Raw genomic sequence first — 15,598 nt, 5'->3', positions numbered from 1 at the left:
GTGTGTGTGTGAGTGTTTGTATGTGTGTGTGTGTGTCGGCATGTGTACAAATAAACACGGCAATGCAAGCCGAACGGGGCATGGAAGCCTGGGCTGTTGCCCCTGCAGGCTGCAGTCGGTTTACGTTTAATGCCCATATATATTGTTGCCTACTTTCGGGCGCAGTGGCCAATGGCCTCCAGTTGCCCGTTTCGTGGCTCTCGGGCCACGTTCGCTTGCCACTTTTTTAAAGCCCTTTAAATGTGAGCAAACTTTTCCACGTGTGCTACCGGAATCCCCCTGGCAAGCGGTCGGTATGGAGAAGGGAACTTTAGTTAAACGTATGCCGGGCAGAGTGGATGGGTGTGGACGGTGATGAGATGAGAGGGGTGCATATAGGGGGGCGTTATATGGTTTGTGTATTGAAAATTGGATTTTCAATTGGTTTGCAAAACGGAAATTAATTCGGGGGCGCAACGGAGCCGAAGCCCCGTAACCGGCAGGCGAAAATGAAGCAATGACGTCCACACCGATGATGGTGGCGCTGCTGATGATGATGAGCATGGCGATGATGATGGGAGCGGAATGACCACTGGCACTGGGTACTCCGGTGTTTGTGTGCAAAAATAATGTGAAAGTCTTTTGCCTTTTTCAGTGGCGTTCTCACCGTTTTATTATTATTTTTTACCTTTTTTTTTTGTGTTTTATTTTTGTTCTGCACTCACTCCGTTGTGCACTTTAATTAAATTAAGTGAATTTCGAGGCTGATAAGCGCGAGGCAAATGCAATGAGCGAAAGAGGGCTGGGAATGGTAAAGGGTGGCAAACATGGAGAGCAGGTTAAATGAGCAAATGAAACGAAAATACGGCAGTGAGATAGAGCCACTGCCGAAATCAGAAATTGCCATTTGGCCAACTCAAGTATAGTTTCCCGGCAAAAAGGCACAAAAATAAAGGAATTGGCAAAAAGCATAACACGACAGTAATAGCGCATCGTTTAGTAGAATTCCATTAACTGAGTGCACTTTTGTCCGTAAGGTAATCCACTTTAGGCAAGTACAGTACAGTTGTGCTCGCCATATTCTAGGCCACATTTTTCAATTAACACAAATCCCTCGAATGCAGTTACTCCCAAGATAATGGTTCACCGGCACCTAAGTTGCTGGTTTAATATTAAAGCAACCGATTCAGATTGTCGCACTGGGCCATGGTTTCATGTCGGTAAAGGGCGAAGGGCGAGTGAGGAGGGGTTCAATACGATAGAGGATCGTGTGGGGAATCTGTTGCAAATCCCAAAAGTATGCAACTGCAGTTGTGCGGTGTAGCCCGTCGAGTGAATGAATGAGTGAGGAAACCAACGCATGATTGAAAAAAAACATGGCCACATAAAGTCGAGGCCCGTTCATTGTTTTCCCGCACTTACACACACGCACGCACTCATACGCTCACGCACATGGACACAAAGAGATACAGGAGAGCCGAAAGGGATGCACTCACATTCACATGGCTATTTGGCGCTGCATACTTTTAGGAGGAGTTCAGTGACTGCAGATACGGCCGGCTGCTGCTGCGGCTGCTGCTGCATCTGCCATTGCCTTTTGTCTGAGGCGAATCGCGTAGCATGCGCCGCTGGTCGTCGCTGTCTACCTTCCATCCCAAAAGCAAAAAAATGAAAAAAAAAAACACAAAAAGAAAAACACCACCCAACCATCTCTATCTCTACTCTTGGCCATTGTTTTGTACCGGGCTGGAAACAAACACTTTGGCCGGCTCCTATGGCCAGCAAATATTGACCATTTGCCTTTTGCCAATTTGTTTGCATTTCAGGAAAATATTTTCATTTTCAATGCTCGTTCGCTTGCTCGCTCGACTCTGCCGGTTAGCCATATTGAAAATTAAACTGCAAACTAGTTGCAGTCGTGTGCTCGAGTATGTGTGTGTTTGTGTGCATACATTTGTACTTGTGTGTGTGTGTGAAACATGGAAAATTGCCTTGATTTCCCAGGACATGCCTACGGTGAATTGTCATTTTTAATTTATTTTGTTGCCGGCATTTATACAATAAATATCTCAATGTGTCCACAGCGTTCGCCTTTCTCTCTCTCTCTCTCTTACCAATTCGCTCTTTCTCTTTTCGTTTTGAGCCTTGGCTGTTGTTTGCAATTGCTTTTTGATTATCTCTATTTGCTGTTTGTGTTATTGAGCTACGTTTTGGCCATGGCCAAGTGAAAACAAATTGAGTTCTCCGTTAAGCGTCGAAAATAGTTTTCAACTATCTACTAGCTCCCGCTATTGGCCAACTCTTTTGCTCATGTGTGTGAGCTGAAGTGTGCCTGTGTGTGTGTGTGTGTGGAATGCAAAGTGCCAAAGCTTGTAGTGCCGTTAGTTTGCATTAAATTTTTTGGCAACTGGCTATCTCTTTCTCCCTCTCTCTCTCAGGCGTTCCAGTTCAAAAATGGCCAAAAGCGGAGAGTGTCCGGAATTATGCTTGCCAGCGTTGTTGTTTTCCCGTTCTCTACATTTTTATTCGGCAACATTTTCCGCTTATGTTTTATGTAAAGCCTTAAATGGAGTTTGCACTGCACGATGTGGGGTGGAAAATAAGGCTGAAAAGTTCGCAGGACATGCAATTTGTGTGTTCCAAAGTGGCTTATCATAAGACCCACTCACTTGCCGGCAAATTGCAGCCAGTAACGCCCTCTAGAGTTTATGACAAGGAAGAAAAAGCAATTTTTGGAATGAATCTTCAGTTTTTTTTTTAAGTACTTGGAGCCATTATGAATGCTTACAAGATTATGCATGAAATACAGATATTTACTAATATTTTTACTGCTTACATAATGCTGCAGGGCTTATTGGTATATGGAATTTATCTAAATGCACTCAAGCAATACTAAACGTAATTTAAACTTTAAATCCAAGCCATTCGTTTTTCCCCATATCAAACAAAGCCGCGCGAACATTTTTCATTCGTATTATACCAACTCTTTGTCTATTTTCGCAAGGACTCTAGACGCGATCGCATTTTTTCTTCTTTTAATGCATACCAAAGTCGAACCACTAAACAGTTTTAAATTTGCATAAAAATCCGTTTTATTAACATTCAAAGGCGATTCCTATCGCCGCTAAATTGAAGAAAAGTAGCTAGAGTTGTTCGGCAAAAAAAAAGGGAAAAATGGGCGAAAGGAGTTCCGAGCAAACAGAGACCCTGAGGGAAAATGCCATGTAAATGCTCTCAGGGCGAAAGCCGGAGCAAAAAAAAAATAAGAAAAAGTGTAAGAAAAATTCCTTTGCACTCAACAAAGAAGAAATAAATAACTTTCGAGTCAGATTAGCCAACTTGTCACGAAATGCAAAATGACATTTAATACCCAACGACTTGGACGAGGACGAGGACATGGACTTGAGTGCTCCCATCTTCCAGCTCCAAGCTCCAAGCATCCAGCTCCTAGTGGCTGATGGCCAACAGCTGCGTACCCAAAAGGGGGGCTTAACTGGGGGGCAAGGAAGGAGCGAAGTAGCTGGGATCCCAAGACGCATGTCGACCAAATGGCAATGCGATACGCGACGATATACATGACTGGACCTGACTTGCACTTGGCATGAAAACATGAGAAATTCCTTAGCCAATGGCCACCATACCGCTTGCTTTTGCTTTTCCACAATGGCATGCCAGGACGCTAGACGACAGCGACATTGTTTCGAATGGCCTGGCAAAAGAAGAAAAATGGCTCTGAAATGCCATCACTGCCATCATGCCACCCGAAAAAGGATAAAAAAAAAAGAAAAACGAGTAGACGAGAAGCGGAAAAATAGAAAAGGGGAGCAGGATAGCGAAAAAGTAATCATTGCAATTTAAAGCGGATAATCTGCATCAGACCAAAGCTGTGAAACAAGAAGCGTTGCGAAAAAAAACGGCGGCGAGTGCTCTAAAAAGGGTTCCACTTTCAGTTGCACAACGCGAACGGCGAACGTTGGCAATGCAAATATGCTGCGGCGCCCCCGCATTTTCCCCCCCATATGCCCATTTCCCGATTTTGCCATTTTCCGCCACTGCCCCGACTGCCCCTCCTGCGTGCGTGAGTGGACACCATTTGCAATTTTCGCACTCGCTTTTCCGCTCTCTCTCGCTCGTGTTCGTTTCTATTTTCTTTTTTCTTGCACGCCCAAGGAGCGAGGCAGTCATGCAGATTACAATCGAAATGACATGAAAATGTTTAGTGTGGCGTGTGGAAAGAAAAAATGGGGTGGGGGCAAAAATGAGACGAAGAAAAAAAAGCTGAAATCGCGGTGGCAATGTCAAGCGGCAGCAGCAAGAAAGTGTTGCATATCTACGGGCGCCAGCCACAAGAAAGAAATTGCCCCGGGAAATGGGAAAGTGGAGGTGGAAAGCGGCAAGTGGCAAGTGGCAAGCGCTTGGCACTCAAAGATAATGTCTGTCCTGCTGCCGACGGAGCATCTCTCTCCTGGACTGTAAGAATAATGTCTTATTTGATTGTGGCCAGCAAATGCAATTTAAATTTGCTTCCACAGCCCTTGAAAGGGCGGCTGAACGGCATGGGAAAAACGATTGCCAAATCGATTTATAGATTCATCAATAACGTAACCCTCCGCTTATGCACACTGATAATTCAGTTAGCAATTATGTAGGTAACCTGACTAGATGGCCATCAGGGTGCAATTAACCCAGTTAGGAGGGCAACAAGTGAGCGATTGGAAAAAATTACATTATCCCTTGCCCCATTATATCGAATTAGAGCTACAAAATAGAGCTATACAGATATACAGATACAGATGCAACTGCAGCGCCATTGAAAACGTTGACTGTTGTTGAATAAACTCAATCCAAGCATTAAATTACTGCCAATGGCGCCAATAAGCACAAACAAATATGCCAAAGTGTATTCCTGTTTGTGTGTGTACTGAAAGTCCCGGCAGTTGCTGATTGAAAGTTTCGCACAGAAGGATGGATAAAAATATTTGCTTGTCGTCAATAAATATTTTGTGCTGTATTTATTGATCAAAATTGCGAGACAACAATGCGAAGCATTTTGTTGGTTCACCAAATATTTATCCATCGAATGATGGAGTATGCAAAGTATTTGACAATTAATTAGCCTAATTTATGGCTTTGCAACGCAGTGACAACAACTACTGATACATAGTTGAAAGTTTATTAAAAACTTGCTCCACCCAGTTGGCCCCGCATTTGTCAATATGCTAGCGTATAATTTTGGAGAATCATAACAAAGCAAATAAAAATAAACACAAATGTTGTTTGGCAACAATTATTTGTGAGTTAGCGCCAGTTGTTGGGCGCCATAAATCTTGTACAGCTTTCGGGGCGTCATAAATTGCAAATGCCATCACCAGCAGCGGCAGCGGCAGGAAAAAAGGGGAAATACACGAAAGGAAACTGAAAACGAGTTGGCATTTCCCTGCTACAGTTGCCGTCCCTCTCCCTCTCGTCCTTTTCCTGCATTTGCTGTCCTCGTCTGGCCGGGCCAAACAATCAATTTATGCACACACAATTTTCGTCTTTTACATATAAATTTCGAATTTTTTTTGTTGTATCCCTCTTTTTACTCATTTTGCTGGTCGCCTTGCTGCATGCAAATATTTGTTAACTTCATTTGCTCTGAATTAAATATAATTTACATGCATATTTGTTTGCCCGGCTTGGCCTGCCCTTGTTTCTGGTGGAAAATCCCTTTGCCACATGCCATGTTGCATGCATCATGCGGGGGTGCCCATTCTTCTTTTCGATCCCTTGGTCTTTATAATTATTGTTGACATTTCGGCTTGAAATGAAGAGTGAGCCGCGTTAATCCGGCGCCACAATTACACGTGCTAATGAAGTGCAATTTTACTTTTTCGCAATTAAAAACGAATTTCGATCGCCCATATAGCCCGAAAATATGTTTGGAAAAAATGCGATGTCATGTTCCATGAACATTTCGGTCTCCAGGTTTTCCCTGAAGCAGAATTGCAACGGCTTTTGCATGCAGTTAATTGGTTTGGCTTTCTTTCTGGGGCTGGGTAAAATGTGTTGACAGCACGAACATAAAGTTATTCAGGACTCGAAGTCATGCCAAGGATAACAGAAATTACATGGGACGAAGTTTACTACAGGCAGTGTAATTTCCCTAAAATGGCTCGCTATTATAACAACTTCGATGGGATAAAGCGATTGCATTACACAAGTTCGCGATAGTGCTAATAACACATTACGTCAGTTCTTTTAAACATTATATCCTTCTAATACAAAAAATAATACTTTTAATGTGATTAAGGACCTATTTTTTGCACTTTACCATTATTTAAGCAGTTAAATAACTAACCAGAGCAATAAAATCAAATGAAACTGTGCTCACCCTTGCAAAACGAACCAGAAAGGACCCTGGCATTAAGGTTAAGCACAACAATTTGTGTTAATCAACACGGGAGCCGCAGCCAGGAGTAAATGGCATTAACATAAATTTGTTTCTAGTAATTTATTTAGTGCGACAAAAGCACTTCCTGGCCAACACGCTTACTAAATTGCCACTGCCAGCAATCGAAACTGAATTATGGCCAACTGCCGATGTGGATGGCCTAAAGATTTAACCCCCAGCTGCCTGTCAGTCGGCGAAAATTTATGAAGCTCTCTCTTTCTTTATATATATAGATAGTATATGTGTACATAAAATGCTGACTAGGTTGTGGAAAAATTTGCTAAACATTTCGTTTGAATTTTCTTGCAGGGCCGCTGTAATCGTGATAAACCGCCGTGCAAATACTTTCATCCACCACAGCATCTGAAGGATCAGTTATTGATAAATGGACGCAATCATTTGGCCCTCAAGAATGCACTGATGCAACAGATGGGCATTGCGCCCGGTCAGCCGGTCATATCGGGCCAAGTGCCAGCCGTGGTAAGTGCCGCTCTAATACTTTAATTGAAATTCCCCCATTTCTCCCTTCTTTCCTTACTGGCCTTCAGTTCAAAAATATGAATATTTATAAGCAAACTCCTCCTCCACCACGACCATGAATATCCAAAATACCAAACAGAGCAAAAAAGCAAAAAAGCAAAAAATGAAAAAAAGAAATCGAGAAATTCAAAGTGCGCGAAAATGAGTCAAAGAGTGAGAAGTAGGAATGTTTTATTCATGCAGAGGGGGAATTTTCCCGCCTTATAACAAATCGAAAATTAATTCTCAAATAATTTGCGACATGGTTCTTGTGGATTTGCAGCTAAACGACAGTCATCATTAGGGCGAGGAGTGTTTTTATTTATTTTTACTTTTTTTTGCCGGGTGATTTCGCAGGGTAGAGACGCACAGAGTGCTGCCCATGTTGATTGTTGAAAAATGCATGAATTTTCATTAGAGGCGATGTTGGGGCCAAAAAGGTTTACGAGTGCGTGCCAGGCATAATTTGTGCCCAGCGAAGGGGTCAGTTAATGGGCAGTGTGAAGCCTTCAATGGGGTGTCGAATCATTGCTTTTTGGATGGGGATAGGCCATAAATAAAACAGATTTAAAAGAGGACTTCATTTGAGCAGGCTGGAACTCGTAATAGATGTGTTACAAGGGACTGCTGCTAAGCCTTTAAAAAGTAGGATTTAAATCTATTCAGCACGTTTTACTGTTTGAAGATACTCATATTATTTCCAGCTCTTTAAGTTGCTAGAAATTGAGTGTGCGATTAAGCAACCTCAAAACATTTGCTTCAAATCCTCTGACCCTTTACTATCTATATTCTGATGGACAACCGCTTGATGAATGTGACTAATGGCCCAATGACCGACTATCCTTTTGCAGGCAACAAACCCCTATCTGACCGGCATTCCGGCCAACTCGTACAGTCCGTACTACACAACGGGACACCTGGTGCCCACCTTGCTGGGTCCGGATCCCGTGACCTCCCAACTGGGACCCGTGGTGCCACAAACAGTGCAGGTGGCCCAGCAGAAAATACCACGTTCCGACAGATTAGAGGTGAGTTTCGGTCTGATGCCGGCGATTTTATATATATATCTCGATATATGTTTTATGTATCCAATGAAGTCAATTTAACGCGATTTTATTTACGCTTACTTTGTGTTTATTCAATTAACGACAGTTTTTATTCCGTTCCTATGTTTCCTTTCGTGGCATGTATTTATGTATTTATATTTCTAATTAGAATTAATATTAAACTACGTATACAAATATTGCGAACTAAAAAAAACGAAAACATTGTACAGAGTTTTGAGTTCTTTTGAGTTTGCCAAAAGATCAAGCTGAAATTGCGACCAAAATCCACTGTATACTCGTAATTCGCCAATAACCAGAAATTGATTCGACGTTTTGACACACATTCGTATTTGTCTAACACTGCCAAATTGAAACCAAATATGAAGACACCCAATCTTGATGTTCTCTTCTCTTCTTTTCATTTCCTTACATCTTTATTATCTATATAATATCTATATCGAATTAGTACGAATCGATCAATGAGTCGATCGCACAATATTGCAGTTTGGCCTAGCAGCTGCTTTTCAAAGGCTTTTTTAGGAAGCTTACGAGCCCTGTAAATAGACCAAGAAAACTAAATTGCAGAATTCTTTGCACATCAATTTCTGATTTCTAATTTCACCATTAATTTCCCGTTTTTCTAAAGATATTTTCATTTTCTGATTAAGCGGAAGGAGGGAGGCTCGTTTTTCATTCCATACTCCAGACCCCATATAGAGTTTTAGAAAATCCCCTGGGTCTTAAATCAAAATCATTGTAGATGTGAAGTTAAAGAGTAGCAGCATTTTTTGTACTCCCTTGCGGACATTTTTTTAGTACCATAGAGTTGGTAGAAGTTTAGCCATTGATTTCAAGATTTTTCTTTCAATTTCCAAGCCATTTATTTACTTTGAATCAGCAGACACCGAAATACTCTCTACAAACAGTCCACCCCGAGCTCCCCGTAACGTCTTCGTATATTTGTTTACTCCTGATTTTGAATAATCCTTGCATTCTCGTTGTTCCTTTTTGTTATGTTTGTGCTACGTGTTCCTCTTGTGTTTTCTCGTACTCAAAAGTGCACCAACTTAAAAAATGCAAATTGAAAACTAATCGGCATGAAGCAAAACCAAAAAAAAAAAAAAAACAACACCCAAAAATAAACAAAAGCAATACCAATTCCAAGGGGCAAGTACAACAGCAAGAAAAAAAAATAAGCATAATCGAAAAAAAATCCTAACACGAATAAAACCAAAATTTGAAATGCATCTGTATCGGCTCTAACCACTAAAAAAAAAACTTGCCTACCATTTGACTTGGAACAAATCGAAAATATATATATATATATATACTTTTGCGCAAATAGTTAACTTTTCTTTTGATGAAAACTAAAACGTTAACTAAAAGTTTAAAACGAAACAAAAGAAATGAACTTGTTACTGAATATCCTTCCATTATTTCCAAAAACCACTCTCCACACACACACACACATACACCTCTCCGCCTATAAAACACACACACACACACACTCCAAACCGAAAAACACCACTGAACCACTCTGAACCACAACTGCTGCCACTTTTGCTATCCGCTGCCAACGCCCGCCAACCAATCAACTGATACCGATACCAAAACCGATACCGATGTGCGCTGCAACCACGAAAATCGATCCAATGCATCGATAAATATATACCACCTGATAATGATATAACCGATATGTAATGCCCATCCCAAAACCAAAAAAAAAAAACAAAAACAATATTGAAATACCCAACGATGATCAACGAAATGCGGGCGTCGTGTTGTGTGTGTGTTTGCGATCAATGGCGATAATTGCGATGAAACCGATTGCTAATGCGATAATGCGATATTGCGATAACGATAACGAATCCGATTGCAAATCCAGGTGTGCCGCGAATTCCTGCGCGGCGCCTGCAAACGGGCGGAATCCGAGTGCCGGTTCGCCCATCCGCAGGAGAGCGTCGCCAGGCACGACGACGGCTCGATAACGGTTTGCATGGACGCCGTGAAGGGCAGGTGCGCACGCGACCCCTGCCGCTACTTCCATCCCCCCCTGCACCTACAGGCACAATTAAAAGCGGCCCAAACACGCGCCACCGCTGTCGCTGCTGCAGCTGCGGTATGGCTATATACTATATATTTTTCTATACTTTTCGAACCTTCTCTTTGCGTTTGCGTTCGATCAACCTTAGCCCAGTACTTTTGATTTTCTTGATTTCCGTTTGTGTTCTTTGTGCTGCCTAAATATCTTATGATTTACATTATTTTTCGTTTACCTGCGAAAGTGACTTTTATGTTTTGAACATGTTTGCAATGGCGATGATTTCATAAATTGATTTTTAAGATATACCAACTGGTACTTAAGCTACTTTAGCCAACGCAATGGCGTAACATTAAAATTCATGTAAATTTTCCATATTTTAAAAATCAGTTTGTGAAATAGCCGCCCAACTAGCGTTTTCTGTTTTTGTTTTCCATATAACCTCAACAGAGAAATACAACACAGAATTTTACTCCTGCACTAACACGCCACACGAATATATAAATATATTTCAATCTATATATATATCATGTATATATCTAGCGATAGATGACCTTAGGCCATCCTGCTTAGTTCGAAATAGTTGATTGAATTTGCTTTAATTTCATCCCAAATTTACTGTTCGTTCGATGCCATTCGAAACTCTTTTCCCATATTTACATATATATAATTGTATATGTATGGACTTAAAGCAAATTTAATTAGAAGTTAATGCCGCATGCAAACAATTTAATTAACTTTATGCAAACACACACGCCCTCACATATAAAATCTGTTTACAAATAACTGTTACTCCCCCCAAAAGCTGCAAAAAATGTGTGTAATCGTACAATTTGTAAAACACAAATTATGCTATTTATTTATGCTGCATATTCAATGGCATTGCCAATGGCTATGCAATAAACGCTTTTGCGAAATTCGAACTCGTTCCCCGAGAATATTGAAAAATTCAAATCAACGAACCAAATAATTCTGCCCAAAAATCAACGTGGACTCAAAAAGTTTTAATAAATCCTTTAGATATCCTGTGTTACATATTAGTGATCATACTAGAATATATATCTAGAAGTAGCAAAAATATCAATCAATATTGTTTCCAAATTAGTATTGATTTGAAATCACTTTTATCATTATATAAAATGAATCGATATAAAACATGACTCGCGCATTTAAATATTTTAATGAAGTCAGTGTAGAGGCAACAAATATAACTTTATGGCTAATTGAAAACTCATTTGGCTGAACTTAATTATGTTTGTCCAAGGCAAATGAAATGTTCAACAATCATTTGGTGAGACACCATACAAACCGGGTGTTCGGCGTCATTTAGATGTTAATTTTGTTTGTAGATCAATAAATAATTATATTTTTTAAGTACGCGCCCCAGACAGAACCAAACAAACAGCGTGGGTAGATGGAAGAGCATAATCCTGCCAGGAGCTGGGAAAAAAAGGAGGGAATGGTGCCGAAAATATCCGGCAACACGGGAAATATGTTGAAGCTCACATAAAACACGCCATAAATGTTGATTTTCGTTGGGCCAAAATTAACATTTATTACAACGCGTTAAAACTTTGAGCACGCAGGAGCAGGTCGAGCAGGGAAAATGCGGAGGGAAAGCGGGAAAGCGGAAAAGCGAGGCAGCCGGGCCAACACGGTACTCACACATACACGAACACATTCACATCCACAGGCACACATGGGCACGTACGTGGAACGTATCCGTGTTTCCCGGCTGCGTGTCCTATGCGCCGTACTTAATTCGCGACTTAATTGCTTTCTGCTGGAAATTTATTTGACGCAACAAACAACAACGATGTCCTTGTTGGCCGCGCTGAAATCGGGTGTGTGCGGAGAGGGGTAGAGAGGGGTTGGAGGGGTGGTGAAAATGACACACATAATTGCAGCATAATATCGCATAAAGTGAAAAATTGTTGCAGCATTTTAGGCGTAATTCAATCGAGGCTCTCCTCGTCGCGTCGAGCGGAAGGGCATGGACAAACGTGATTATTGTATGAAAATGTCCTTTGATACGTTTTCCCGAACGCACACACCAACAAGGCACATATGTTGACATACCCTCCCCTTCCTCCCCTCCATGCTGCCACTTTCTGAGCCGATAATTGTATTTATGGGTGCTCGTTTAATGTGATTACAAGCCTGGTAAAAATGGGAATTAAACGCTTACCTTATTGCACCTGTCTGCTGTGGTTTTTTTATCGTGCATTATTTTGATCTTCCGCAAAATCGAATTTAAAAGTATAGGATACATTGCGACATCAGATATACAAGACCGATAAAGTGCTGCTGTTTCATTTCAGAACCATTTTCAGATTTATTATTATATTTCATTGTTAAATATCTTTACGTAGACTTTTTCAAGTTAACATATCGTATGGCCCTATATTAATATTCTCTGTATAAAACCACAAAATTGTCCAGCATGCAAAGTAAAAAGATTTCCTCGAACTATAATCTTTATACTTTGGTCGTAGTCCGACTTTAAAGAATTCCAATATCTACATATATTATACTCTCCCTAAATGTGCCCTTCAAAACCCACGTACTGTTAGATAATTATCCCTGCCCCTAATCGAGTTACATGCGTATTTATTGTTATATATACTTACATATATGTATATCCAAATATCCAAGCCAACAGACGCTACAAAACCACACCACAAAAACACAAAAATTTGCCTCTGCATATATGATTTTCCTATATTATTTCCCTGTGTTATTGTTGCTATCGTTGATAAGCGTTTAAGTTTTGTTTATTATGATTGCTGTTTGGCATTCTGGGTCACCGAAACGTCCCCCATATGTCAGCAACCAAAGAGGGTAAAAAAAGCCCCATATCGATGGGGGATCTACCCTCGACATCGATGGCGAATATGCCACCTGCCGCAAACGAACGACCACACAGAACTATAATCCCCGCATGTAAGCGTGACAAGAGCATCTCGACCAAGAAAAAAGGCCGGAGGAAAAGTGAAATTGAAGGGGAATCGGCTGACGGCAGGACACCAGGACAGGAGGACTGAGGACCCCCCCTCTTTTTTCTCACCGAACTGACCGAAAATGTAAATGTCAACCTGTACAGGACACGGATACGTGTACGTATACGGACACGGTAACGGACAAGGCTACGGACACGGACATGGACAACATGGATTAGTCCGGGCCGGATAACGTTTGAACCGGAAAATTAACTAAAAGCAGAGATTTCCATGCCAATGAATTGTCCAGCGGAGTCTGCTGGGCCAGCACACCAGCCCGCTGGTTTTTTATGGACTCGACCTCAATACACACTTGCAGCCCGGCATATATATGTATGTAGATATGGCGAACACCCCACGATGTTGTCGCGCCCAAGCGAATTAATCCATTTGTAGCATTCATGGCCAGTGACACTAGCCCAGAAAAAAAAAATGGGTCGAAAAAACGAAGGAGTCGAGCCAACTGGCCGTCTCTGTTGCACCTCAGACTATCTGTCTCTTTTCGCTGGCTCTCCATTTAAATGCAAATTTGTGCACTCTTTCATGCGCTGTGCGCCGAAATGTATGCTAAGTTTTTTGCCAGTGTCCTGCTGCCGTATTTGGTTTATTTTTATTTTGTGGTTCTTGGTTATTAGGCACACATGAGTCCACTTTCGTGGCAAAAGGGGCGAGAATCGGGCAAGAGCTGAATCCAATTGCGGTGTTAAACGCATTAGCATTGGGCTGTGCAGTAAAATTTATGGGAACGGAAATTGGGGTCGCAACTTTGCCGGGGATTTAAAAGTGAACACTGGGGTATATGATATGGCTTAAAAACCCAAACTGGGTTACGCTGAAAGAACTCTAGTGTACAACGTATTCCAATATCATACCCAATACCACTAATCCCTAAACCGAGTTCTGTAATTTACAATATTCTTAAGTTGCCCTAGCTATGATACATCGGTAGGTATACTTGATATATAAACCCACAAATGCGAATGTGTCTGGTCAAAATTGCCGAATCACTGGCAGATACAAGTGATTTTGTTGGCAATCCCTAAGATAGATCGTAAGCAACAAATAAGTTTATGTATTTAAGAAAACAGATATTTTACACTTTGCTGGCTTTCGCAAGCTTTTTTACAAACGATTCTCTAAACAAACATGGCTTTTCACTCACACGAAACTAACATAATTTCCGCTTCTTTTCGAATAAACCAATGAATATTAATCAAAATTATTAACATTTAGTTGGTATGAGTAACACCGTTTTAAGACTCTTTCAATATCAAATGGAAATCGTGTTTATTTGGATTACCGTTGATTTCTACTTGATTTATTCATATTTACTCTCTATACAAATATAATAATCTTTATATATGTACGATTTGATTTTTTTCTATTTATTTACTTATCGATATCAAAACACTTCCGTACTCTTCTACTATTATGTATTTTTCATCTGTTCGCCTGTGCCAACACAAATACAAACACACCCGCACAAACACACACACACTGTAACTGCTTCCACGATGGATGGTACAAATACAATCACAAAACACTCACACACTTGTGCAACTGAAAACCTGAATATGAAAACGAACGAAAAATCTAAAAATGAACTCAAACAAAATTAAATATTCCCCCTGCAATTTGTGCTGGAAAAAAAAATAATACGAATTTGGACTCAATATTTAATTATTCATGGAAATCGCACAAAAAAATGAACAAAAAAAATCAATCGAAAATGACAACAACGCTGCCGCTTAAATAATTCAAATTGGAATCCCTCAACTATTTAATGGACACACCATTTAAATGCTTGTATATTTTAATAATTTTGCATATTTCCCTATCCCGCTCCGTAAAAAAAATTCAAATTTTTCAAAAATGTTTGACACACGTACGCCTACACACAACCACACACTCACATACACACACACACAGACCTCACCTCTTGCGGCACACCATCACCAGCAACAACAACAATTGCAACACCAGCTGAACAACATCAACAACAACAACAACCACAGCACCGCTGGCGCAGCAGCCACCTCGACAACAGCAACAACAACCACAAACAACGCCGCTGCCGCCGCCGCCGCTGCTGCCGCCGCCGCTGCCGCCGCTGTCATGGGCCATCACACACTGGAAGTGGGCAAGAAGCGGGCGGCGGACACGACCGACATGTTTCCACTGGTATTTTTCTGTTCTTTTCCTTCACCTTGTGTTTTTGAATTTGCGTTTTTTGAATTGTTCCATATTTGCATTTTTGCGTTTATGGTTTTTTCTTATTCAATTTTCGACTTTAATTTTTTTCCACATTCCTTTAAACTGATTTTGCCTTGCCTCTGAAAATGTCGCCTTTTTTTGTTGCATGCTTTTAGGCGTCTAAAGAGATCCCGCAAAGAATCTGCGCTATAACAAAATATATTTTTAAGTAGATCTTGTTAAATACAGTTGAAGAGCTGCTTTGGTGTGCAGGAAAATAGGAAAAGCAGCAAAGATGCATTAATAAAGATTATTAACAAATAATGGAGTTAAATAATAATCATAACATTTAAAAGTTTTCTAAAATTCAAATCACATTTAAAAAAGT

At 40.7% G+C, this 15,598-nt stretch overlaps 1 protein-coding gene across 35 annotated transcripts in view; it reads left to right on the top strand.

Moving 5' to 3' along the window:
• Positions 1-15,598, top strand: part of LOC6531661 (protein muscleblind) — a 162,599-nt gene that overhangs the window by 126,807 nt on the left and 20,194 nt on the right. For 19 of the 35 annotated variants that reach the window (XR_005560636.1, XR_005560635.1, XR_005560634.1 and 16 more), the window contains 4 exons: positions 6,722-6,892; positions 7,783-7,959; positions 9,863-10,096; positions 14,947-15,198. Coding sequence is in view for 30 of the 35 variants with exons in the window: in XM_039372519.2 (XP_039228453.1) it covers positions 6,722-6,892; positions 7,783-7,959; positions 9,863-10,096; positions 14,947-15,198 (834 nt within the window). In the remaining 5 variants the exon portion in view is untranslated. The remainder of the gene's footprint in view (positions 1-6,721; positions 6,893-7,782; positions 7,960-9,862; positions 10,097-14,946; positions 15,199-15,598) is intronic. The other 16 variants (XR_005560637.1, XM_039372526.2, XM_039372524.2 and 13 more) reach the window with 3 other exon arrangements.

The sequence above is a fragment of the Drosophila yakuba genome, chromosome 2R (genome assembly GCF_016746365.2).
Source record: "Drosophila yakuba strain Tai18E2 chromosome 2R, Prin_Dyak_Tai18E2_2.1, whole genome shotgun sequence".
In the NCBI taxonomy this organism is placed as follows: domain Eukaryota; kingdom Metazoa; phylum Arthropoda; class Insecta; order Diptera; family Drosophilidae; genus Drosophila; species Drosophila yakuba.
The sequence above is the reverse complement of the archived record's forward strand: the minus strand, read 5'-3'. Positions and strand labels throughout refer to the sequence as shown.